This window comes from Phyllopteryx taeniolatus, chromosome 3 (assembly GCF_024500385.1).
Source record: "Phyllopteryx taeniolatus isolate TA_2022b chromosome 3, UOR_Ptae_1.2, whole genome shotgun sequence".
NCBI classification, from domain to species: Eukaryota; Metazoa; Chordata; class Actinopteri; order Syngnathiformes; family Syngnathidae; genus Phyllopteryx; species Phyllopteryx taeniolatus.
The window spans coordinates 16,376,629-16,402,597 of record NC_084504.1 but is presented as its reverse complement, the minus strand read 5'-3'; the positions used below and the strand labels follow the sequence as shown (position 1 = coordinate 16,402,597).

The following is a 25,969-nucleotide window of genomic DNA, read 5'->3' as shown; positions in this document are numbered from 1 at the left end:
TTTTGTCACGTTTTTGTATGTTGGTTTTCGCTTGAGATTTTTGCTAATGTCAACTATGTGCCTCGGCTCAATAAAGGTTGGGGCAGTACTGGTCCACTTAGAGGGGCTGGCGCTCTGACAAACCATTAGAGCAGACGTGCCTCTTTCATTAAAGTCCAGTTAGGGGGAAATGAGAGCCCGTCCCCTTTTCTCAGGACGAAAAAAATAAAAAAAATACTATTCAAAAAAGAAGAAGAAGAAGCCATGCGCTAAGAGGAAATAGAAGACGGGAGGTTTTATGGAAAGACTCTGTCACGATTAGTGGGAAGAAGAAGAAGAAGCAGCAGCAAGACCGTCAAGCTTCCCAGACAAGAGCAGACGTTCGACCCTACACCAGCACCACCTTCGCCACCCACCGGCACCGACACCGACACCGAGCCACTGGGTCTGCACCCGGCCGCGCGGTACCGACGGACACCTCTGCTGCCTGCGCACACGCTCACTGAGCGATTACAGAGGGAGAAAGAGAGAGAACAGGAGAGAGAGTGAGAGAGAGAGAGAGAGAGAGAGAGAGCGAGAGAGAGAGAGAGCGAGCGCTCGTAGTTCTCCATGACATTGTGGAGACTCCCAGCGTGTACTGTAGATGACTTTTTTCCCCTCCCAGCGGCGTCCTCTGCTAAGTTGCGCTCCTGGATTTTAAGTGCGCGCTCGAGCGACTGTCTCCCGTCCAGTCAGTGCTGCGCTGTCCCGTCCGGACCCGGAGCCCGACCCCGACCCACCGGCGGACCTGCTCCTCGCTGCTCGTAACCTTCCTCCACGTTCGCAACAGACGGATGCGTTTTCTGGCTTCTTAAAGTAAGTAGCAGCGAGCGCGTGCACGTCGGCTTTGACAGTAGTTTTATTTGTATTTTATGAATTATGATTCTTTTTATTTTTTTGCTTAATTTTATACACTTGTGACGCGCGCACCTCTCAACAAAGTTCCAGTTGCGGTGAGAATCAGCTCGTTAAATCGCTGTTGATGGTGGGTTTGGAGTGAGGCTCATCGCGTCCGCATGCAGGCGCACACCTCAACGTTTATAGCCCACTAAACATACTTTATTTGACGCGCGCACACACACAAAAAATAGGTTTATTGTGCTCAACTCGGATTAGTATGATTTAACAGTTTGCTTGGCTTTATGAAGGAGTAATATAAACGGACACTCCAGAAATTTCTTTTGAAGTTGAATCACCTTTTAAAATTGGAATTTTATCCTATCAATAAAATAAGGACAAACACAGTGCAATCAATCTTTGTGGATAAATTGGAGACGACTTTAAACACATCGGGGCAGTGATTATTATTTGTAATTATTTTTTTATTTTTTATTTTTCCCCCCAATCATCACTTTATATAATTTCACATTCAATTAAAAGTCTTGATCCTGAGTTTAAAGTCAGATATTGTAAGCAATTATGAATACATAATAATTGAGGAGATGTCACGCGGACCAAAAGTAATGGCAGAAACGTAAACTAGTATTTCAGTGTTGGCCCTCTCAGGCTTTATAAAATGTCTTTTTTCTACTTGTAAAGTATGTATTTGGCATAATTTATTTGAAGTATAGTGTTTAGTCTCATATGTTCACTTCAACTTGTTGCAGGCTGAGTATTAATAATGTTACCTTAATTCAAAATTCTAAAGTCAACTTTGACTGGCTGCCACCTTGGAAATAAAATTGTATGTATAATTTTTTTTTCAAACGATAACAGTCTACGTCATACCTATTGAAAATTAATTGACGATCAGTGTCCCCAAAACCCCCAAAGCAGTCTTTATTGCATGTACACTCACTGATATTACAACACACACAATTCATTTTAAACAGCAAATCCACCCTGAATTTCAATCACTTAATTTTAAATGCTGTTTATGTAGTTAAAGACATTAAGATGGTGGCATAACAAAAAACAATTAAATGTAAATTATGAATTTAAATGGCTTTTTAACTCTTTTTGCAGCATGTCAGCCTAAAAGTTCCCTTAGAGCGATTAAAACATTCAATTCAAATTTAATAGGATACATTTAGAGCTAGTGAAAGTTGTTTTTTTTTTGTGTGTTTTTTTTACTTTTACAGTGAAAATGGTTTTAGTGTAATCCAAATATTAGTCCCATTGCCCCCTCCTCCTGTGGCCACGGTCAATGAAGTTGTCCTGTCTGGCCTGTTGCTCTCTTGGGACTTAGCGTTGGCTTAATCCGCTCAGAGGAAGGTGAGTGCTCGCATGTGGACCCACGATTACACACTGAGGACTCTGTCAGCCAAGCACTGTAATCTCAGGGACCCCGTGCAAGCACCCCACACTCCACCCCCCACCCCACCCCCCACCCCACACACACACGCAGACGCGCATGCATCGACGAAAAGCATACCCTAACACTGTCCTGATTACTTTTTGTTTCGCCCCTTCTCCCTCCGGACAAATCATGTGGGATTTTGGGCGCTGATTCACAAAACCAACAATGACAACACACACTTACCCCTCTCAGAGAGGGATTAGAGGGTCACGTGTCCTGGTGATTGGCCGGGGCATTGAGCCGATTGTCAGGGCACTTTGCTGTACACTAGGGGCTCAGTGAGGCTTTACTTAAAGGAAGGACTCACAGTGTGTGCGTGTGATGCATGATCAGCGTGTGGAATGCCTGCAGCATAGGTGGTAATATTTGTACTACTTTTTTTTTTTTTTTTTTTTTAATTTGGGGATTAGCCTCCCTAAATGTGTCTCATCCATCTTGTCTCTTTTCTTGGAAATATCACAGGAGAAAATATGCCAAGTGTACCACACACATATGTAATCCTGAAGAAAAAAAAAGGCATTTCATGATTCTGTCCTTATGGAAAACCAGATCTATGAAAACATTTAGCTTCAGAGAAACATCAGAGGCGCTCATGTTTAAGCAAATAATTCAGCAGCCCCCTTTGCTACGCTTTAAAGTATTTTTTTCCCCCTCCTCCAATGGTGTTTCAAATATTTTAGAAGAGGTTTTGCAGAGTTTGCTCAGTTAACCATCAGTAGAACGCTCGTTTGCAGACTGCAGGTTGGCAAAGATGTGGCGAGAGATATCAAAGTACAGTAATTGGAGTTCATTCCCCTTTGGCTAAAAGGACAAGGTGATTCAGCAGTCAAGTAAATCAAATCATGAAAAACAGGTAGACCTCCAATAAAATAATTTGCTAAACATGTTACAACAAAGGTCATTTTTAAGATCTTTTGACCGACAAATACAAATTTGCCACTGGCTGTTTTGAAGCAGAGGAAAAGTTTCTTAATAACTCAAGGGCTTGTTATGTAGTTTGTTACACAAGGCCAGCCCGCCTTTTATGCTTTTGTGCCCATAATTTAATTATTATTGCACTAATGAAATTAGAGAACTCAGAGTTGACTTCACTTTTTATGCATCTTTTTGCCTATATTTATACTGGCAGCACCTTCTTTTAAAACTTTAAAACAACAAATCCAATAAATAACAGTCTTGAGTAGTTTATGGTGAATGCATATATTTGAAAATGTCCTGATTTTTGCATAATTATGCCAAGTATTGTGTCTCTGAAGGGTAATTAGCACTGATGCTCAGCAGCGTTCTGTGTGTGTGTGTCTGAGTGTGTGGTGGTGGGGGGCTTGTTCACTGGGGTGTTAAAGATCACAGCGGAATACATGAGCCTTTGATGTTTAATTGTATTGTAAAACACACTTAAGAATATTTTCTAAGTTGATTTTTGTTTTTGGTTGCTTTGTGCTTTGTGTTTGCTGCCTCTCTTTGTGTGTGTGTGTGTGTGTGCGTGTGTGTATATATATATATATATTGTCTCTGTTTAAACATAGGAATATTTATGCCTTTGTTTTTTAGTCTCACTTGTGTGAGGTTCTTTCTGGTGTATATTCAAAATGAAAATGTGTCGTCGTCTCTCTTCTCATCCTGAAAAAGGGTGTTTGAGGGCTTAAAAAATGGAAATCAAATCATATTTCTTAGTTAATCACACCGGCAATTTTATTTTATTTTTTTCCTAAAATGACGCGGTAGTGATGTCGTAATGAACACGGCAATCTAGTTGAACAGGACGTCCTGCCTCCTCCTTCCTGTTTCCTGTTTCCTGCCTGGCCTGTCGGTCACGACGGCGGCGGCGGCGGCAGCCTGCTGGGTGGTCCGCAGGCAGCCGCACGCTGACCACACAATGGTATCGTCAGCATTAGCCCACCTAAAGAGACACCCGAAACACCTCTCACCGTGCTTGAGGCCGGCTCCTTGAAATATTTGGATAGGGAGAGGAGGAGGGAGCTGTTGGACTGTGCATGATAAGACAAAGGAAACATTTAGAGTAGAACAAAGTTTGTACATTTCTCTCTAAATATTGGACAGTCTCTGTATCCAGGTTTAAATGTGGTTGTTTTTTTTAATTGAGCTCGCGCTACTTAACGTCCTCAACACTGACCTTAACCATTTGGCTGCCTTCCTGTGAAATTAAACATTTAATTTAAAGCTTGTGAGAAAGGCCACATGCTGTCTTGGACTACAACAGGTGTGTTTGTCGTGTTTAGATATGATGAGCTTGTATTGTGTCGCGCTCAAATCTGGCCCACCTGTGGCAACTTTTAACATATGTTCTCCTTAATGTGGTCCAGATTAGGACTACACCCAGTATGGAAAAAAAAATAAAGACAAGAAAAGAGATATAGAGAGCGGTTAAAAAAAAATGTTTTCCAGTCACTATAATTTATCATTGTCACATCTGCGACACAGCGGAGTCATTGGGTAGCATATAGTTCGGCGAGACACATAGAGGTGGCTCTGTGCACGAGCGCGCATCCATCTGAAGCCTCTCCTCCGCTCCGCCACAATCTTCACCGCCGCTGCTCCCGCTATCGAGTATTTTTAGTCGATCTTGTGTTGACACATGGATCCAAGAGGGAAAAATTACTCAAGTTTTAGCTTTTCTACCGCCGCCGTCTCACAAATTCTCCCCCCAAAAACTCAACAGTAAATCTCCTCCCACTGCAATGCACAATATTAAAGCGCTATTTCATGTCACATTCGAATGCTTCGTCTCTTAACATCGTATTAGTTGAGGCATTTCTGAGAATGAACATGATTCGTCCCAAACAAGAGGCTTCCACCTGCCAAAGACCAAACCAGCGTTCCTTTCCACTGTCATCTGGGCCGTTCCCACACTGGAGGCCAGCCTGTGAAATACTTCACAGCACAGGGTACTCGCATGGCCCAAGAGAAAGGGAAACTTTACAGTACTACAACGCCCACGCCTTATCTCGCCCTTATTTTTGGTCTGGCACTTGTAGGACTGTGATGCATGCCTTTTTTCCAAAGTGCAGCTCATGATGTCATTAATTTTATTCATACTTTATGGATGCGTTGTCCGGAGGAGTGGGGGCGGGAAGAATGGAGAGGAGCAGGAAGATGAAGAGAAAGGAGAAGAGATGGTGTTGCGGAAGGAGATTTTCAGTGGAGTAGCATGTATAATGAATGAGGGGGGCACTTTGTTTGAAAGTCCACCCCAGCGCTTCACTTCAAGCCTTACTGGCCAGAGTGGGAGCCTCTCTCTCTCTCGCTTACTTGCTCTCTTTAGAATCTCTGTGAGATGCTTTCACCTGGCTGCAGTTCGACCTGGTGGAAAAACTCATAACCTTGTAGGAGAACGCTCAGAGAAAGAGAGAGAGACAGAGAGAGAGAGCTGACAATGGAGCGAGGGTCGGGTGGAAAAAGGGTGAGGAGTGGGTGAGAGAGAGAGAGAGAGGAAAGAGGTGGTGTGTATAGCGCCCAGACGATACTGAGGAGAATACTGGCACCCGGCCCACACTTCCTAAATAGTGCTCTCTACAGAAATAGCTCAGCCTTGATATTGACTTTTGTCTGCCGCTTGTGTGTGTATGCTCAATAGAGTGACACTTCCATTGTTTAGTAAGATTTTTTTCCACTTTGGTAGTTAACTTTTTGGCACTGCGTGTGTTTGTGTGAGCAAGACGGGGGTGGGTGGGCGTCACCTCGAACATGTGGGATAAAAATGGCCTCTTGACTTATTTTTGGCCCTGTGCTGTCCTCATAGTTTTAAAAATAGCCGAAGAAGTGTGGGAGATACCTGCTGTTGCTCCAGCTTCGCTCCCAGGGCCTCCTCGCCGCATCCATCCGCCGCCGACTCGCTCCGAACGGCCCCCTTGGGAGCCGCGCAAACAGGATGAGGGTGTGAGAAAATCAGTGACTGGGGAAGAAAAAAAACTGTCAGGGTAAAAGAAAAATAGGGACACACACAGGCTACAAAGATGTTACAGCAACAGAAAAGCAAACCCTCATGTAGTGGCAGGGTGTGTTTACAACTTCATGGGTACTAGGCCTTTATACTTTGTTTATTTATTCACTACAATAAATAATGATGCCTGATCAAAATAATATATAATAATATATTCTAATATATTGTACATCAAGTGAAACTACAGTTTAAAACAAAATAAAAAGGGCTGTAATAGAAAACACGAGGATCGTTAATGTTAATCATCAAATCAGTAACAATATGCAGCCGACCTATTTACAACATTTGAGTTGCAGGCATTAAGACTGCAAATGAATCCCAGAGCTGGTTAGAGGCTGCTGTTTTGGTTAGCAACACACATTGACTCGTTAATGTCCATGCGTGAACAATGGTGTCAGTCAGTGAGTGTCAGCGGTAATAATAGTTACCACCGGTTATTTATTTTTTTCTCAGGGGTTCATGGGCGCTTCTATTTGAGTTTATTTATTTATTTTTATTTGAGAAACACCATTAATTATAATGGAGCCCACTATTTGAAGAAGTATGGTACTTTGACTCGGCATGCGAGGTCACAGGGTGGTTTTCTCTCCTCACTGCCATCTGCACGCCGAGGTGTTAATTTTGCTTCTGCATCTCGGGCATGTGTCATGTGAGCAGCGTCAAAAGTGTTAACTTTCTCTCTTCGCCTCGCGTGTTTGGAGTGCGTGACAAACGGCTCAATAAAAAGAAAAGAGTTTGAGGGAAAGTGTGACAAGTCTTTTTTCACATATGCTGTCATTTAGAAGACATTTCTTTTGTTATTTTTAAGATTGCATACGGTACATGCTATTTGCTCTTGAAATGAGTGGCACTCAGCAGCTGGGCCCCCCAAAATCGATGGCCAATAATCATATTAAGAGTTGGCCTGAGAAAAAGAAATATACAGACTGAGCGAGAGAGAGAGGCAGAGGCAGGAATCTGTGAAAATCATTAGTGCCCTTGGTGTTTTTCACACAGTCAGAGAGAGATAATTCTTTATTTCCAATGCACCCCTCCATTTCTCTTCTGTGTCTGTGAGGAGAATTGAGCTGCCTGTTATTAATGTGCTTTTAACAGCTTAATTTGATAAGCGGGCTACTTGTTAAAGAAGTCTTGGATTGTTCTCATAGAAAGAGCTCACTTTTTTTCTTCGTCTTCTCCCATGTTCTTCAAAATGCTGCCCGTCGATGACCCACTTCTGAGAGGTGGTTGAAAAACAAGGAAGAGCAGTGTAAAATCCACAGGGAGAAGGAATGAGAAGAAGGCAAAGAGAGGGTAGCGCCAAAGGAGAGAGTGAGAAGGGATAGTATGTGGGAAGTTAACGCAAATGTTTTTTTCCCCCCCCCTCTCTCTCTTCTTGCCGCCTCCTCACTTGCCTTCCTCAACCATCTTTGGCTCCTCTTCCCTAATCAAGGGGAAAATGCTTGGAACGATAACAGGGATTTGCTCTCAGCGCTCAGCAGCTCCCCTTGGTTAAGTACACGTGTAATACATTGTTTATTTGATATAATGCACAATAGGAGCCGCAGAAGCCAGCGCTGCGCCGCCTGCTGCCACCACCGCTGCACACGCGCGCGCACACACACACACACACACACAATGGGACTATGAAGAGTACTTGCAAGATCAAGTCAATTTTATTTATATAGCCCCAATTCACAGCAGATGTTATCTCAAGCCACTTAATACAATGACCAGGTCAAGATCCACACTTCTCCTACATTATATAATATATAATCTGTGAATACTGGACAACCTCAAGTTTCGTATCATTCAGTTTTTGACAAATTTTTTCATCAAAATTTTGTCCGAGTTTTCATACGTGCTCGGTTTTAATTTCATTTTCTGGAATCGGTAAGTTCTGTGAATAGGGTTCAACAGATGGCAATGCATGTGGTACAATGCAAGCTTTTGTTAACAATTCAAGGCAATAACCCTCCCGGTCTGCTCTGCAACACTCAGACAACATTGGTGTAACATATCCTGTCAAAAGTTAAACCTTCAAAAGAAAAGCATGTGGTGTAGTAACGGTTTTACCACGCTTTCTTTGGTCATGTGGTGGTTTCAGTTACACTCATTATAGAAGTCCAAAATAGCTTTAGCGCGACTATTAAGACAAGAGAAAGTTTGGTGACACTGTTATTCTATTTATATGCTTTTATTTTGAAGGCTTGACTTTTGACAGGATGTGTTACGCCGATGTTGCGCCTACTTTCCCTCGTGTTGCCGAGCAAAGTGGGAGGCCTGTTATTGCCTTGAGTTCTTAATAAAAACTTGCTTTGCCATCTGTTGAACTATTTTTACACAATACGACAAAACGTCCAGAGTGCCAGCCAAATGATAGAGAAGCAAGAAAGACGATAGCATATTAGTTGGAAAATGGCTCCCCTCTGCGCTGTATAAGCCATCAAGAGTCAATTAACTAAAGTAAATGTAAAAGTGAAAAATGTTCATTCATCCACTTCAATAGCCATTTATGTTTTCTTTCTTTAAAAGTACAGTTATTCTCGATAAAAAAATATTTTTATTACTATTTTTGTGTGTCTGAAATGGATTAATTGGACTTACATTACGGTATTTCTGATGTGGAATATTGCTTTGTTTTTCGTACGATTCGGTTTTAGTCAGACTTTCTGGAACGAATTAATCACAAAACCCGAGGATCCACTGTCTGTATATAAGTAAACCAACTGAACCCCACATGAGCAAGTAATTGGCGACGGAGGCAAGAAAAATGTCCCTCTTAGGAAGAAACCTTGAACAGAACACAGGCTCTGGGGGTGACTGTCTGCCTCAAGAGTGAGAGATAGAGTAGAGAGACAGGACACGGGGGTTGACCAGACTGGGGAGAGATGAGAGAGCAATGGGCACAACAACAGCCGTACCTACAATAGTAATCATATGTGCAGACACATACAGCGTGATCGTGCGCAGGTATGCGCAAACACACGTGTTCACACACTCCACCGTGCAAGTTCCCACACAGAGCTGTGATGCAGGTCACTTGCAGTGAGGGGTGAACACAGTGAGAGAAAACAGTATGGAATCAGAGGGGCGGTTAAGTGTGCGTGATGTTATTGTGTGTGTGTGTGTGTGTGTGTTGGGTGGTTGGCTAGCATTCTCAGGCCTTCTTTGGGTCAGAAGGCGAGGGGATTTTTAGGGGAAGGAATTGAGTGATATGAGAAAAATAAATGAAGGGGAGGAGAAAGAGGGAGAGGGGTTGTGTGTTGTGCCCACTCGTCGCTTGTTGTGAGTTTGTGTGGAAAAAGCTTGCGAAAGGGGACATGCTCTGCTATCATTAGCCGGGGGCGGCGGTGGTGGAGCACTGGGAGGGGGCAAGCGAGGTTATGTGAACGATGCAGCTGTCCTCGCAGCGGAGGGATTTGAGTGCTCCTGATGATGATGAGGATGATGATGAAGATGATGGTAGTGGCGTTGGGGGAAGTCCAGGCAGCCAGGTCGTCCACTGAACCAGAAGCAGAAGATGAAACCTTGTGAACCAAACGCAACTCTTCTCGCCCCTCCACTCTCGCCCTTTACTTCCCAAATAGGAACAATAAATAAGTAACGATTGATGCTTGATGGCGAAGATAGGAGTGCCAAAGAGACAAAGATGAGTAAAAAGGAAACAGTCATGATTTATACATACAGAGTGGGGGACAATTTCCTCCCCACCATTTGTGAATTTCTCTGATGCTTGTAAAGAAATACATTGGACACACCATTAGGTACCCCAGCACAATTCAACACTCATTGACATTGAATACAGTCATAGCCAAAAGTTTTGTCAGTGACTCAAATTTTGTTTTTAACTAAACTAAATTTTAAATACTATTTTTACATTCTTTTGTATCCTGAAAAAAACAATAACACACATTTTGTCCTAGCTGCCCGATGAAAAGCATGCACTGTATCTTCAAATTGTATGCCTTTTTTGTAATAATTTTAAAAAAAAAACACTTTTGCAACATGGTATTGATTGAACAGCAACAAAATACTTTATCACAAATTTCAAACCATGTTTATTGGCATGCGAGAGATCTGCTTCCTCATTGGCAGGCATACGAGTTTCATATCGAATGTTCCGCCAAATATGGAATATTCTTTAATAAATTGTACAGGTGTACCTAATAAAGAGTCAGATAAAAGTCATACTTTTATAGTGATAGTGTTCATCTTCACAGAGGAAAATAAGCAAAAGAAGAAACTGACTTTTTGTTTTGGGATTTCCGCTGTAACTTGGATACAATTCCATAAATCACCCAAATGTGTTCAACGCTTCCTCCCCGCGTCCTCTTTCTTGTTTCTTTGCGAACGAGTCAGATCCACATAGCGAAGAACGTGGCTGCAGTCTGCGACCCAAACTTGCTTGACAGCCTCGTGTGATCACTTGCTGCCTAGGAGACGAGGCGAGGCATGGCGGTGAGACGACAGATAACAGAATGGCATAGCTGTGCGCTGCTAATGCATTCAACCTGCCACCGCGCTCCAACAACAAGGCAAACTATCATATAAAATATTCCGACATCGACAATAACATTAAGACACACACGTGCATAAAGAATGTCAGGTAGTATGGTAGAAAACAAACATGGGGGGAAGAGAAACATGAAAGCAAACAAGTCAGAATGTAACTTGTCTAAGTCTTAAACAATAAAAGAAGACATTGCTGTGCACCTGCCCTTCCGATGTTGGCGTGAAAATGTGCAAATGAGCATACATTCCTGGCAGTCTTAGCATAACTGTCGGGCACAATTGTGAGAGTGGGGCTAAAAATAGAGCGTGGTCAAACAGCAGGGCGTGGGGTGGGCGGGCGAGGGTCCATGCGATAGAGTGGCCTGCACTGTAGCCACATAGTGAGCCTGAGGCACTCTGCCAAAGCTTGTAGCCTCGTGGCGGTAATTTGATATTTGTTTGTCTGCATTACTTCATTCTCCTGGTGCACCCCCCCTCCCCCCTACCCCCTTTCTGCTTGTGGGGCTGAAGTAACAGTAAGCTTTATCAGATTACTAGCTCTGAGGTCTCTTTCAAGGCTCTCTTTGCCATCTTGATTCCATGCAGCTGTGCAGACTCTTTAATCATAAGCTATCTCTTTTTTTTTTTTTTTACCCGCCTTCCCCTCCTCCCATCCCCTCGTCCTCCCTCCTCCTTAACATATGTTAATTGGCTGCTTTCTGTGACAAATTACGAGCGCTCGCTTTGATGAGGTCGCCTTGTGATGGCGCAGGGAGTGGAAGTATGCTGGTGCTGCCGGTCCCTCTCCAGTAACCCCCCCGTTAACCACTCCAAAAATGAGGGGGTAATGAGAGGCTTGGGCTGGGCCTAGCCTGGCTTTGGCCTTGGTGGGGGCCACTCCCCTAAACAGAGGCTCATCTGTAGGTGCCGTCATGCCACCACACGCCGGCCACACTCCAGACAACCTTTCCCCTCACACACCCCAACACCAGCGCTTCCTTGGAAACTGTAAAGCACAGTTCAAAGTGGAGAATGCAAGTTGTGTGCAGAAAAACGTCCATATGTGGTTTCTTGGCATCATAAATGGTCTATATTTTGATTGAAACAAAAGAATATAGAGTGGCATTAATTATGAATTCAGAGTTTGCCGCTTGTGTATCAAGTTTACACTGTGTTTGTGTGTGCGTGTGTGTGTGTGTGGGGTGAAGAGACAACGCCTGGAAACATAACACCAGCCTTGCTTAAACAAACACTAGCAGTGCCATAATCTGTGTTTAATGATGCACACAATGCTCACAATTATACAAAAAGTAAACGCAACCCTTTTTTCCTTTCCTGTTTTTTGTTTTATTTGAATGCCAAACTTTATCATCGCTAAATCTCTTATACTGTCTTTCTTCCTCTCACCATTCCCCTCTTGATACATTACAATCTAGGTTACTGAGTAGAGCAAAGGGACCTGAGGAGAAAAAGAGGGAAAAAAAACAGAAGGTCGTATCTCCAGTATGAAGGACATCCTTGTTGAAGTGTGCAACCGTCTTCTTCTCCACAAGTCACAGCCACCCGGACTGCCACTTGTCACAACGTAGGAACAGGAACGTTATTTACCACTATCCTATGGATCACTGTTTCTGTTACAGTGCTGCCATAAAACACTGGAAGAACACGGTGGACATGCTGAACTAAAATGTTTGATTTTGAAACAAAAATAGCACGCAAAAAAATGGAGGTTAAAATTACATTCTTTTATCAAATTCACACATTAACAATATGTCAATATTTATACGCTGGATATAATAAATAAAGCCCAAAAATGTCAGTATTGTACTATTACAATGCAATGTTTTTTTGTTGTTGTTGTAAATGTATCTATTTGCATTTTATATGTGCTTAGATATTTGTTTTCTATATTTAATTTTAAGAAATGGCAAGCCTTTCACACATAGACCCTACACTATTGCGATCGAAGGACATGTCGATAAATAAATAAATATATGCCTACTCACAAACTCTTATTGTAAAAAATACTACTTTACTCAGTAATATGGTTAAAACATACACAGTAATATCTCTGACATCGTTTTATTGCATGGCACTTTGGGACGTATTTAATTCAGTTTGGAAATATTTCCTCATGATCCAATGTCGTTCCAAAACACATTTAACATTTCAGCTGCCATTGATTGTTTTGTTGCTAAATATCCAGTATCATACATCATCCAGTATCATTCACATTTTTTTGCTAAATATCCAGTATCATACAATTCGAGGCTGTCCATTGGGTTTCATAGTGGCAGTCTACAAACATGCCCGGTCACATGTTTTTGTACCCGAATCTAAATCACTTGATTTTGAGTACCTGTCCCTGCCGAGTCCTGATCTGATACCTCGGCCATGCATTAAAAAGAAAAAAAGAGTGCACATCCAAATTGTCTTAACTGTTATAACATAATATTTATTTTCATACAGGTATCCCACTGTGGTACCTTTTTAGATGGCTATAATCTAGTGCAGCAGTGGTTCCATTCAAACCAAAAAAATATTGTCATAACATATCTGTGATGCTACGGCAAATTACATTGAAATATCTTCTCTTAAATTAACTAAAATCTAAAACATAAATTATCAGAAATTCCAACAAAAATCCTCCTAAATAGTCAATGAATCAATTCCACACAGTACAACATTGTGGAAAAAAAACATTAGAGCTCTTAACTCCACTTCAAATAATTAACACCGCCGTTGTTGGAAGAAGCGTTTGGGTAATAATTTAGTTCTCTCACAGTGTGTCGCCAAGTTGCGACGTTATTGGGCAGCGCCTTTGTATAGGTGCCGCTTGACGAGCACACCTGCTAATAGATGGAAGTATTTTATATAGCTCCTCTTTTGTTAATCAACCTTACCGTGTAATTCTAGGTAACGTTCGCTTTTTTTTTTTTTTGGAGACTGTCCTTTGAAGTTTGCACCACAGGATCCCACAACATTACATTGTGTAGTATAAAACTAAGCTATTGCTGTTCCATTTGGCAATATCTCAGGATTATTATGTCTATTTATGATCTTTAATAATTTCTAAAATAAAACATCCAATCCTTTTTGCCTGATACTGATGGGCTGAAATGTATTTAATTAAATTGATCATATTGGGACTGGTCAAATTTCTTGTTATTGTAGAATCCAAACTCGCTGATTAAGTAAGGACAAAGAAACTTCCCAGTAGACTTGCCATTACCGACTTACTTACTCAGTTACCACAGATAACCAAAAAGGGAAATCCTTGTACATTTTACCCTTTCCATTGGCTCCTAAGCAAAATAGACCACCACACCGAATCATTGTCTTCCGTTGGAGGTAGCACACATGCGCTTTATGGAAAGAGGTGACGAAATAAAGTCACTGATGGAAAAAGGGAAGTGCACCTCGTGGCTGCATGAAGGTTAGCTGTGTTAGCATTAGCCTGCGGGCCTTAATTGAGGCCAGGAGGGAGCATTTAATAGTTGCTGTCAGAAGATCAAATTTAATTCTCTTCTCTTCACAGCCACTGCTGCTGTAGGGGGAGAGTGAAACAAATTGTCTTCAGAGATTTCTAAATGAACAAAGCTTTTAATTAGGGTGATTAGAAGACTGTGGCAGCCAGGAGGAGTCAGGGCTGGGGGTGTGATGAAATCATCACCCTCACTGCGATGTCTGGTGTTGATACGGTGCTGGGATTAAGAGGTGGGGGGGGGGGGGGGAGCGTCATGGGCTCAGGTCTTCATAACTAACCTGTACACCTCTCACCTCTAATGCGCTCTCGCTCATTGCCTCACTCCCCCCCACTGGAGACGACAGAGACATTGTCTTAGTCGGCAGAGAACATAATTGGGTGAATATGTCAGTGCCTTGTGATGTAAGTGACATGACTCGTGGCTGTTCCTGTGGGGGCGGGGACGATATGGGGCAGGGGGGTGTTGACTTGTCTCGCCAAGAGGTAACTGCATTAGTTTTGTTGTTCATTATACAGTTTTTTTTTTTTCTTCATACCACGATAGACAAGTAGGGAGTTAATGCCAGTTAACAAATACGCACACACTTCATGTACTGTAACGGAATGCGTGTGTCTTTTGGTAGCATTCTAGTCTTGATGTGAAGAGGTGACTTAGAGCTCTGTAAATGACCTAACAATGACAGGAAGGGGGGAGTGAAAGAAAGAGAGGAAGGGGTGAAGAAACCCTGGTCATGCTGCTGGAGTTAAACTTACAGTGTAAGTCTGTAGCACGTGCAACACTGATTTTAAAAAAAGAAAAAGGGTGTTTGTTTACATGACAACAGCCTTTTGGACCCTGAAAACCCAGAAAAGTTTTTGGAACAGTATTTCAAAGTACTTTTAGAATGAGACTCACAAAGACGCGCATGTGCATGCCTTCAGTGTGAGTGTTTCTTTACATTTCAAAGACATTGCCAACTACTGACCTTGCAGGTAAATTACAGAATTTTAAGGTTTTTTTTGCAGGTCCATGTGCAGATTGTCGTCTATACTTTTTACAACACAGAGTTTCTAAACTAATTTCCCTATCTTCCTTGAAGAAATAAAAACCTCCATGAGCATTATTGTACACACTTGTACCTACCTCATGACTATACCCTCCACAAACATAGAGGACATGCTGTGGTGAAAACACTTCACATTCATATTTAGAGTTTGTGTAAAGGTACCGTAATTAACCTCAACTTGGGCCAAAAATGGTATTTATTCAATTTCGATTAGCTTGTTTCCAAAGATTTTACGCCATGTAAAAAGTAAACGAACTTTTTTTATTTACTGATTGTTTTGCTGAACTCGTTTTACAACAACGGTTCACAAATTTTTTCAGTTTCACAAAAAGCCATATTTTGACGGACCCGCATAGAAACAAAAACAAATGATTCAATATAAAACTCACCATTACGCTGAATGTAGTTGTTGTAATTAGTCAGAGCGCCGCGCTTGTTTCCTCTTCAACAAGGTGGTCCCATCTTGGGATAATCTTTACTTTCTTTCAACAAACTCCAAAAGCTTGTTTTTTTTGTTTTTGTTTTTTATGCAGGGTGCTGAAACTGTTTTGATGGCTTCATTGCGTTACTTGCCATTTGCGCGATATATAAAGCAGAGTAGAATTTGGTGCATTCAACGTCAACTAGCAATTAACCACCTTAAGTAGGAGTGCAGGTTTTGTCTCTTTAAAACCGCGGTCTTCTGTCTCATTATTTGGCCTTTTTGAAGCAGCTCTCCCAACATGTTTTTTTTTTTTTTTTTTAATTGTTTGCAAGCTTGTGTTTTTTTTTTGTCTCAATACAATGCATTACTTTTTAAAATCCAAAACCCTATACTCATTAGATCAGACACAAGTTTTTTAATCCATGTGTTCCCACTCACTTCCATGTGTGTGTCCTCTGGCTCTTCTGCCTTTGGACCAGCAGCTGTGGCTTTTACAGCCTTTGGCCTCCTTTCAGAGAGGGGGGCTGACACATTGTGTCATGTCCCCGCATCCTTGGGGAAGTCAGCACTAGGCTATATGGAAAGATGGCTCTCACCTGTCCCAGCGTCGTCTCTGACGGATGACTACCTGTCTAAATGGCCGCTCCGGTGGCCTACTGTTTGTTGCTGCTGAGTGAGATGTGCAGCTGCCCACACGAAGGCTCGCACTTCCAAACTCCCCTCGTATACCCGTAGAACACACGGCTCTTAAAATATCCAAGCAAACAAAAAGTCATACTCTTATAAGCGCAACCAATTCAGAAATTTTATATGGCTTAGAGATGGTTCATTTTTTAAAAATATGATTAAACAAGGTGGAACAGTGGACGACTGGTTAGCACATCTGGCGCCTGTGTGGGATTTGCATGTTCTCCCCGTGTCTGCATGGGTTTTCTTCGGGCACTCCGGTTTCCTCCTACATCCCAAAAACATGCATGATAGGTTGATTGAAAACTCTAACCGTTTTCTAACAGTTCCTCTGAGGTTTTTTGGGGGGGATTTAGAATTGAGTGTTAGGCCTGATCAAATGCTCTTTCTGGCCGCATATCTCACACATACCGTATGTTCCCCACCCTGATGTTGGAATAATCATTTTTCTCATACATAATTCTAAGTAATTGTGAGTTCAAATGCTGTGATCTCATCTTGTGTTACTCTCTTCAGAGTAGCGACTCCAACTACGTCTGCTCCAATCATTGTGATATCATCACTTCCTTATAAGCGTTCTATTTATGGCCAAAAGGAAAAAAAAATAGTATTGCTTAGCATTTGCACCAATGTTTCATGTGAGTGTTTTCACAATATCACACAATTGCTTCATGGAAATGTTTTTAGTAAATGACTTTAAAAATAAAGTGTATGGGGAAGTCAACATGAGGCCTGGTCATGATCCAGGTTCACAAAGCATTATTGCTTCTTTCCCTCATGTGGGAAACCGTACGTCTTTAGGTTTTGGTTTGAAGAGATTTAGGAAACGCAACAACTCAGATTGTCTTTGCCTGCTGATGTCACATCCTTCCGCAATCTTTCCTGTCTTTCTGGCCTCTAAGACCCTCGGGTTAGGACTAGACGGGGTTAGCACAAGAAGGAAACAAGAGTCTGGAAGAGTCTCATTAGGATGACAATCAATGACTGTATGTTTAATGCTTAACTTTAAGAATTGCTTAAGCAGGTGTCGAGGAGAGTTTAGCACTTGAGCGGACACTTCTGATTGTCTTCTTTTTTTCCATTATGTCAGTCCCAGTTAGGAGTAGAGCACTATGTAAATAAGAGTAATTTTCAATAGACAGGTTTCTCACTTCTAAGGTGCAGAAGTAGAATACGCATGAAACCGTTGCTGTCTTGCTAATGATCAGAATAGACCATGAGCTAACAGAAAGAGACAAGCGAGAATATATCCCAATATCTAACAACACACTTTTAAGAGCACACAGACACACACACACACACATACAAAACATTCAAATTCAGGTTTAGCGCAAACCTTCACTGAGGAGAATGAACACATTATAAGATGATCCGCCGCTATCACGCTAATCCCCGGGTGTACATGTTGCTAATCTCTTTAGCCGCTAACATGGTAAATTAGCCCTAATATCTGCAGCAATTCAAAGCCACAGAGGCCCACCTACGCGTGGGCTACCACCCAGCTTCAGGTCACTCGGAGAAGATAGAGACATTAGGGAAAATGGAGGAGGTAAAAGTAGTAGTGCTAGCCATTCGTCACCCTGCCTATCTCGCTGTGACAGACTGCGAATGCTACGTCCCACATAGACGAGTCACTGCCGCTAATGACATTAGAGGCACAATGAGACCCGGTACACATATTTCCTCCTCTCTCCCATGCTGTGCGGCCATTGACTTGCTGGATCCCCTCATTCCTTTTGGTGCATCTCCATCAATCCATGGAGGCACCACATGTGCCAAGTGCACTGCTAATTCCTGTTCCAAAACGTACACACGTGCGCTACAACAAGATCCACATGTAAACTGACAGACAAGAGATACAGCAGACACACGAAGAGGAAACCCGTAAAAAAAGAGAAAATTTAGCAGAAATGCTCAAGTGAAAACAGAACACGGTGAGTGTGTACTGACATTCAGATTGCATTTGAAAAACGATATAAAAGCGTTTTTTTTTTTCTTTGCCCCCTCTTCGAGAAAATGAGAGTTTATTTAAAAAGAGAGAGCGTTTATTTAATGTACCATACACCCCCTAAAAGGTTGACATACTGTAGTCTAATATGTTATCCTCACAACCACATTTCCTTAGAGGATAAAGGGATACTGGAAATATATATATATATATATATATATATATATATATATATATACACACACACACACATATGTATATTTCAGGACACACACTATTACCAAATGTGTTACAGATGTACAGTACGGTGAGCCCGAGACTGTGCTGTGGAGGTGGGGTTTCTTAGAAAAACATCACCAATCCTGTCATGATAAATCACCATCCTCAATTTGTGATAGATTGTAATGTGTGGAGAATTAGAATTGAAGAATACCCCACTCAGCAGATTTCTGGACATGTTGCACGATACAGATGCGTCACTTTTGGTTTCAACATTTTCTCCCCACACAATTCTCTGAATGCAGAAATAAATGCGCTGATATTTATGTGCGATGTGTCCTATTGTAAGTAGTAATAAACTGACATTTTCTTTGATTTTGTTAATTTTCTTGCAGAAATAATAAGATATGAACAATAATGAAAAAGTAATATAGTATGCCCTAATATTTTACAAGTAAGAATGAATTATTAAAGCATGCCCACTAATTTTTACGAATGCACATGTACACAAAGCATTCGGCTTAGTAAATAGTTCACTTTGAACATATAGTTAACATAACTTTTACATTACAACCAAACAAATTGGTAATGAGCGCTTCAGCAAAGTGTTCATTTAGCAATGCAATGACCAGTAGAGACGCATTACTTGCATGTGTTTTTTTAATATGATGAGAATATTCGTTTAGTAAGTGACAGCCAACTACTGAAGCGTTTTACGAGTTTGTTGTCGTGTAACTGCAATGAGTCAAAGTAGACTTTTCTCCGTTTTGCCACCTGCTAGTTTTAGGTTCAGTCCACATTAACAAGCAACCCACAGATTGTCTATAGGAATGTGAAAAGCACTGTGCGCTGTGTATTAGTTTTTAGCGACTAAACGCTTGGGAGAGAGGTGACCTAGAATTGAGCCTTGTGGTGCACACTGGAGTGTTCATGTTCTCATCGTCCTCTCAGCTCTCACTTTGGAGACGGCGAGAGAAAGAGCGCTCATTAGATCTATGTGCTGAATCTCCCTCTCCAATTCTCCCATCCTCCCCCAACCTTCATCTCTCTCTCTCTGATTCGCTCTCTCAGTCCGTCTGCTTAACAGATGGGAGGGTCATGGCTACAGCGCTTCCCCTCCCCCTGGAGAGGCCTGGTGCCTGTTCAAAAGATCCCTCTTTTTGCTTCACTATTTCCTTCTCGTGTGTATCTCTGTGTTTCTCCCTCCATCTTCCACCCATCACATTGTTACCTGTCCAGCATAAAGCTCACATAGCCAGGACCCATTATATTGAACAAGCAGAGGAGCAACTGTGGTCCTTCTGTCTTCATGGTACCACCGCCGACTTCCATACTAGCAGGCACACAGTCGAGAGTTCTTCAAGTTCTCAGCAAGCGCAAAATTATTAGTCAGGTTAGACAAGTTCCGTGCCTAACTTTAAGTAAACTGCCTTAAGGTCTATTTTTTGCGCCCCTTTCTCACCTCATTTGCCCTCCCAACGTCAGAGGTCACTTGTGAAAAATTCCTCCAGAGGATTACTACTGTGGCCACGTGACCACGCTCACTAAGCAGTGCTTGTTTCCCCAGCATTTCCCCTCCATATTGCCTTGGCGTCACCAGGCCAAATTGGATTGTGCGATTCACCTGGTAATCTGTTAACTGATGCTCTATACCCGCCACGGGGGGAGTTGGAGGAGGAGAGGCAGTGGGTGGACAATGTGTGCATATCCAGGAGCGGCGTGGCACTCATATGGGACGGAGGAGAAAAGAGGGGTGGGGGGAGATCTCGTCAATGTGTAGGATGAGGTAAAGGAGGTGAAAGTGAGAAGGGATGAGAGGAGGAGGTGGTGGTTGAAGGGAAGCGGTCACACGGCTTCACCTCAAAGCGTGCTTGCTGCCTGGCTAGTGTTGGGAGCCAAAAGCAGGGATTAAATGTTCAGGACACGGGCTTTGTCTTAATGTTACGTAAGGCCTAAGGTGTTGCCCCAGCGGGTGTTGACATTGAGAGGTTCAGCTCTGCTCACGAGTGCTTTGGAAGGATTGAGGAAGAGGCGGTAGAGGCCAGGAGGCAGGGATCATTGAAGTAACCCCTGGCTTTTTGGAGGCCTGCCTGAGCTGGCTAGTGTTATATACAAAGGCTGGGAGGGGATGATGCTGTCAGCCTGTGATTGAGGTACGCTGCTGGCTTGATTGATGCGCTTGTCTGGCTTTCTTGTGCCAAGCGTCTTAGTTGGCTTGTAATCCCAGTTTGTCTGACAACATCCCTCTTTGTTTCTTTCCAGAGGGCATCTCAGAGGGTTTTTTTTCTGTCTTTAAGGATGGGCGTGTTTACACAAAAATGTTCTGGAATACCTCCACAGAACTGCCAGAGTTATTTTAGATCTTATTATTTTTCCCCCAACTGCCAAAGATGCTTTGTATGTATGTATCATTGCATTGCATATTTGACATGCATGTCATGATTGAAATGAAAATATTTTTGCATTTTTTTCTTTAAACAGTTTATTGTTATGTATTTATATATTTCCCGACATTCTTTACTCCTTAATAATGTTGATAGAGGCAACATTGACTCCTGAAATCAATATATTTAATCCAATGCGGGATCTTGGTGCAGGAATCCTTACACACGAACTCTATTTGCAGGACACGTCATTAGGTACGCTTGGATGTTCTACGACAGGTGTTCCCAACAAGGGCTGCAAGCTTTAGTGTGATGTGAATGGTTAGAATTATATTCTAACCATTTTTAAGGGTATGGAGCATAAAAGGATTGGGAAGTAATGAGTTCAAAATGAAAAGAAATAAAAATAAGAAAATCTGGCTTGAGATGCTCATTTTTGATGGGCGCTGTTTGATAGGTGTCAGTTTAACAATACTAGATATTCTTGTATTTGTGATTTGCAGTCTTACCATTTTGGTTACTGTGAGAGTGAGTGCAAATTATACAGTAAACACTCCTCAGTGTATAGTTCTACAGCACTACAAACTGCAGTTTCTTTTTATTTTGCGTGTGAAGCCATATTCCTAGTGTATGCGTAGGCCTTGGAGGATGTCCCTCTTGCATACTTTCATTATCAATGTCCTACTAGTGGAAAAAAGAGGTCAAGTGCGTAGCCGTGTGCTGTGTTCACCTCAGGGGTTTAAAGCATTCTTCTGCTTTCTCATGCATGTTACTCAATAAATACATGGATTCGGGTTAGGGGGAGATGAGGAGAAAAGAGAGGAGGGGGAAAGAAAGTGCAGTACAGTGTGTGGGTGTGTGTGTGTGTGTGGTAGTGTGCAAAGGAGAGAATGTGAGAAGAGCGAGGAAGAGAGCAAGGGTGCATGAGAGAAGAGAGAAAGTGAATGAGAGAGAGACTGTCATGTCTTTTGGTGAAGCGGTGTCGTCTTCCACATCAATGTCTGATACTCGTGCTGCCAGGTGCCGGAAATCTGGTTCAGAAAGGAGAGAAGAAAGAGAAGATGGAGAAAAAAGGCTGAGTAGATGGAGGATTTTTTTATTTTTATGTGATGGCACTGACAGCTTCCCTGCATTGCACTGAGCTTAAATAATGGGATTCTCATTTGCATAACGAGGGACGTTATCACCTCTACTGTCAAAAGAAAACACAACAACAGTTCTTGTGCTCCTCCCTTAGATAGATTGGGTTGGCCTACTTAAGCACCTCCAGAGAGATGTGTCGAAGCTCGGGCTCAGCCGAGCTCAAATAAAGAACATACACATGCACGCTCACACAAACTTTTTGGGGCGCGGACAACACAAAGTCCAGCTCGCAGGCTTTTGGACAAGAAAAAGTACACACACACAACCAAGTGTGCGTAGATAAGTATATGAGGATTGACATGTAAGTTAATCGTGGAATTAATATTTCAAATATTCAGTCCTGATATATTTTGACATATCTTATTTTGTCTTTTGTTGAGCCAGAATGAGACAAGGCAGAGTTCAATTCCACATCTGAATTCCTTCAACTGCGCCACTGATAGTGTTGTGGTTCACTAAAATGGCTTTTGCGAACATGCCCATTCTGAGTTCACCTTTCACCCTAAGTCAACCGGGATAGGCTCTGACTCCTTATGACCTTGAACAGGATAAGCGGTGTGGAAAATGTACCGATATATGGAGTTCCTTCATCTCACATTTTGGAGATGGAGCAAAAGTGGAGGCAGGATGCTACTTTTACTGTCAGTACAGTGAAGTTTTACAGGAGGAAGTAAAAAGCATTGCTCAGTCTGGAAGTAATGCTACAGTGCTGGTGATTAGAGCGTTTAAGTTAGCGGCACTTCCAAAACACTGTCAAACTCTCTGTGAACGAGGCGAGATCCTGACAGCGCTGTCTCCTCTCATAGTCTGCACAGGGAGAGAGAGAGAGAGAGACCAAAAGAAGCAAAACCTGATTTGCATGATATCGACAGTGAAAAACACAGCCGCTCTCACAACATTGTTGACAGATTCTTTGTCTTTCTTCGCCCTCCCTAGTGGCTGCCATGATGCCACTTTTATATATTTTTTTTTCATTCCTCACAGTATTTTGCCATATTTCATTTCATTTAATGCTCATCCTCTCCTCCCCCTCCTTCTCTTCTTTCTCTTTCTTGCAGGTACAGATGCTGGAATCTTTGAGTTGATTGGAACAAATAGAAAACCGGTGAGAGAGCGAGAGAGTGAGAAAGAAAGAAGAGGAAGAGCAAAGAGAAAGAAGAGGAAAGAAAAGAGAGAAGCAAGCATAAAGTTCGTTGGGAAGAGGAGAGAAAGAAAGCGACGGGGACGATGGGGAGGAAAAAGATTCAGATCACGCGGATTATGGATGAACGCAACAGACAGGTATGTCTCTCGGGAATGGGAGGATGGATGAGTGTGAGGGTGGGAAGGGGAGAAGTGGAAAGAGTGGGGGGAACACCCCCCCAACCACACAACCCTCAACAATGAACGTCTTTAGGGAGTCTGAACAATATGAAATGGGGGGACAAGGGAGTGGATGCCAGAAGAGCAGAGTTATTGCTTTGGGGGGTGAAGTGTTCCTGGCTTATAATGACAAGACTTGTTTCCCTCACTTCACCAGCCAGTGTTGAGGCAATCTGGGAGGGGGGTGGGGTGGTGGGGGGGGGGGTCGGTGTTTCCGGTGAGAACATCCTCAAGACTAAAGTCCCATTCTACATAGCACGGCCCACATGGAGCACAACGGCCTGTGTTTGACTTTAGCGGCCCTCGCACACCGTCGTGTTCCGCTCACTGCCAGTGGAATATTACTGGCTGAATGTAGGGTGGGAGAAAGCAAACACTTCACAAAGAGAGGGTGCTGCTTGTGGAAAAGACAAAATCGAGATTTGCAGTGATATTTAGAGACATTTCCTAATTGGTTTATCAATCAAGGTAGCAGTAGCCACCTTTTTTCCACCTCAATCTTAATTCTTCATCCTGCAGTTTGGACAATTACATGCTTTCCACTTTGTGTGAACAGTCTGGGATACCCAATGCACAAAGAGAGTTTCATTTTTTTAAATTTTGTTTTAACCAGTAATACTGTGGCCCCTAACTTAAAATTTTAGGGGTGCTAGCAGAAAATTTAAGGAACATTCTATAAATCAATTCACATTTCCTTTCATTTTCACTATATTACTAATAAATAATTTGACAATAAATGCAGAAACTACAATGTTCAAAATTCACATTTTATTGTTCACGTAAAAAACAAATTTAGCAGCTGAAAGACTAAAAATATACATTTAATGTTTGGGCTGACAGTGCTATTATTATCAGCAAATTATGCGTTCCCCGCATCTTGTGGGTATTGATAGCAGAATTTGAAGTTTATTGAATTTGTCTCCCTGAAATAGCTTAGCCACCCATCCCCTAAAACAGAATTTTCTGTCTTTTTTCACCTTGAACGTTTCCTCACAACAGACTCATTCAGGATTTGGCTCCTCTGACACACTAGGTTGATTGTAGGGGTGGGTAAAAATATCAATTAATTGATGTATTGCAATATTCCCATTATTTTGCATTTTTATGCAGTTTTATTGCTAAAAAATGTGAGGTGGCATACCACGTTAACTTGGGCAAGTATATATTTAAAAATTGTCAACAGGTCCTCTAAATTGTGTATTTCTACTTCTTATTGAATTGACATCGCAACCTAAAGAATCAAAATCTAATTGAATCACAATCTATCCATCCATCCATCCATTTTCTGACCCGCTTCTCCTCACGAGGGTCACGGAGGCGGGGTACACCCTGAACTGGTTGCCAGCCAATCGCAGGGCACATACAAACAAACAACCATTCGCACTCACATTCACACCTACGGGCAATTTAGAGTTGTCAATTAACCTACCGCGCATGTTTTTGGGATGTGGGAGGAAACCGGAGTGCCCGGAGAAGACCCACGCAGGCACGGGGAGAACATGCAAACTCCACACAGATTGAACCCCGGTCCTCAGAACTGTGAGGCAGACGCTCTAACCAGTCGTCCACCGTGCCGCCCATCAATCACAACTTAAAGAATTTAAATAAAATTTAATTGTGAGGTTCTTAACAATACCCAGCCCTAGTTTATTGGGAAGAAAGTAAGTACTGATAGTTCTCTTCACCATTGTTCATTGTGTACAAGAGTTATGTGAAATCTATAGAATTGCACAACCCGCCTCTTTTCACACATTAGCCAATCACAGTGGTTATTTTCCCCACCCCCTCGTTCTCTCATACATTGGTCCGTCTTTTTTAGTTTTTGTCGACTGTTTTCGTCTTTTGGAGTTCAAAAGTGGTGTAGAAAATGGATGGATTATAACAAATCTGAAAATGCACTGGTCAACAGTCCATCCTCTGTAAACGAAAAAATCCCACACACATAATTCTGTTTTAGATGGGAGACCAACCCATATTTTTCAATTTCCAGTTCCTGTACATACTGTATCATTTCTTGGTGTCCCAATAATCGGTATGTGTGTATGTTTTCAAGCCAGCTGCACTAAACCCTATAAATATTTGCAGAAGCCTCAGTATGCATTTTATTAAAAATTGGGCTATGTGACTAGAACCCACTCTAAGGTCTCCGGCTGTAAAAAAGAGAAAGAGAGCGCTCCTTCCTCGCTGCCCCTGAGGCACTCAATCGATCACATCCTGTGCTCCAACTGACCACTGGCACTTTTTTCATCTTACTGACTTTCCAAATTGGATCCATACGCATCTAGCGTGGCCCCCGGATCACAGGTCAAAAACACACACACTGACCAGCTTCAGGCCTTTCTCTGACATAAGTCTGACACACAAGCGCTTTCATCAGTTCTTCTTCAAATGTATCTCCAGTCATCTGTGGAGTCACACTGTGTAAAAGTAAAATGTCTCGTGGAATCGATTATTCAATGCTGGAGGAGTCCTTTTGAACTGTGTCATGACTTGTCTCTATGAGAGGGATTCCAACTAA

At 42.3% G+C, this 25,969-nt stretch overlaps 1 protein-coding gene across 1 annotated transcript in view; it reads left to right on the top strand.

The window, feature by feature from the left end:
• The first annotated feature begins 227 nt into the window (after window positions 1–227).
• Window positions 228–25,969, top strand: part of mef2cb (myocyte enhancer factor 2cb) — a 72,884-nt gene continuing 47,142 nt past the window's right edge. Inside the window, exons 1-2 of the mRNA XM_061766881.1 lie at window positions 228–834; window positions 23,148–23,370. Coding sequence (XP_061622865.1) covers window positions 23,317–23,370 — 54 coding nt within the window. The 5' untranslated portion in view covers window positions 228–834; window positions 23,148–23,316. The remainder of the gene's footprint in view (window positions 835–23,147; window positions 23,371–25,969) is intronic.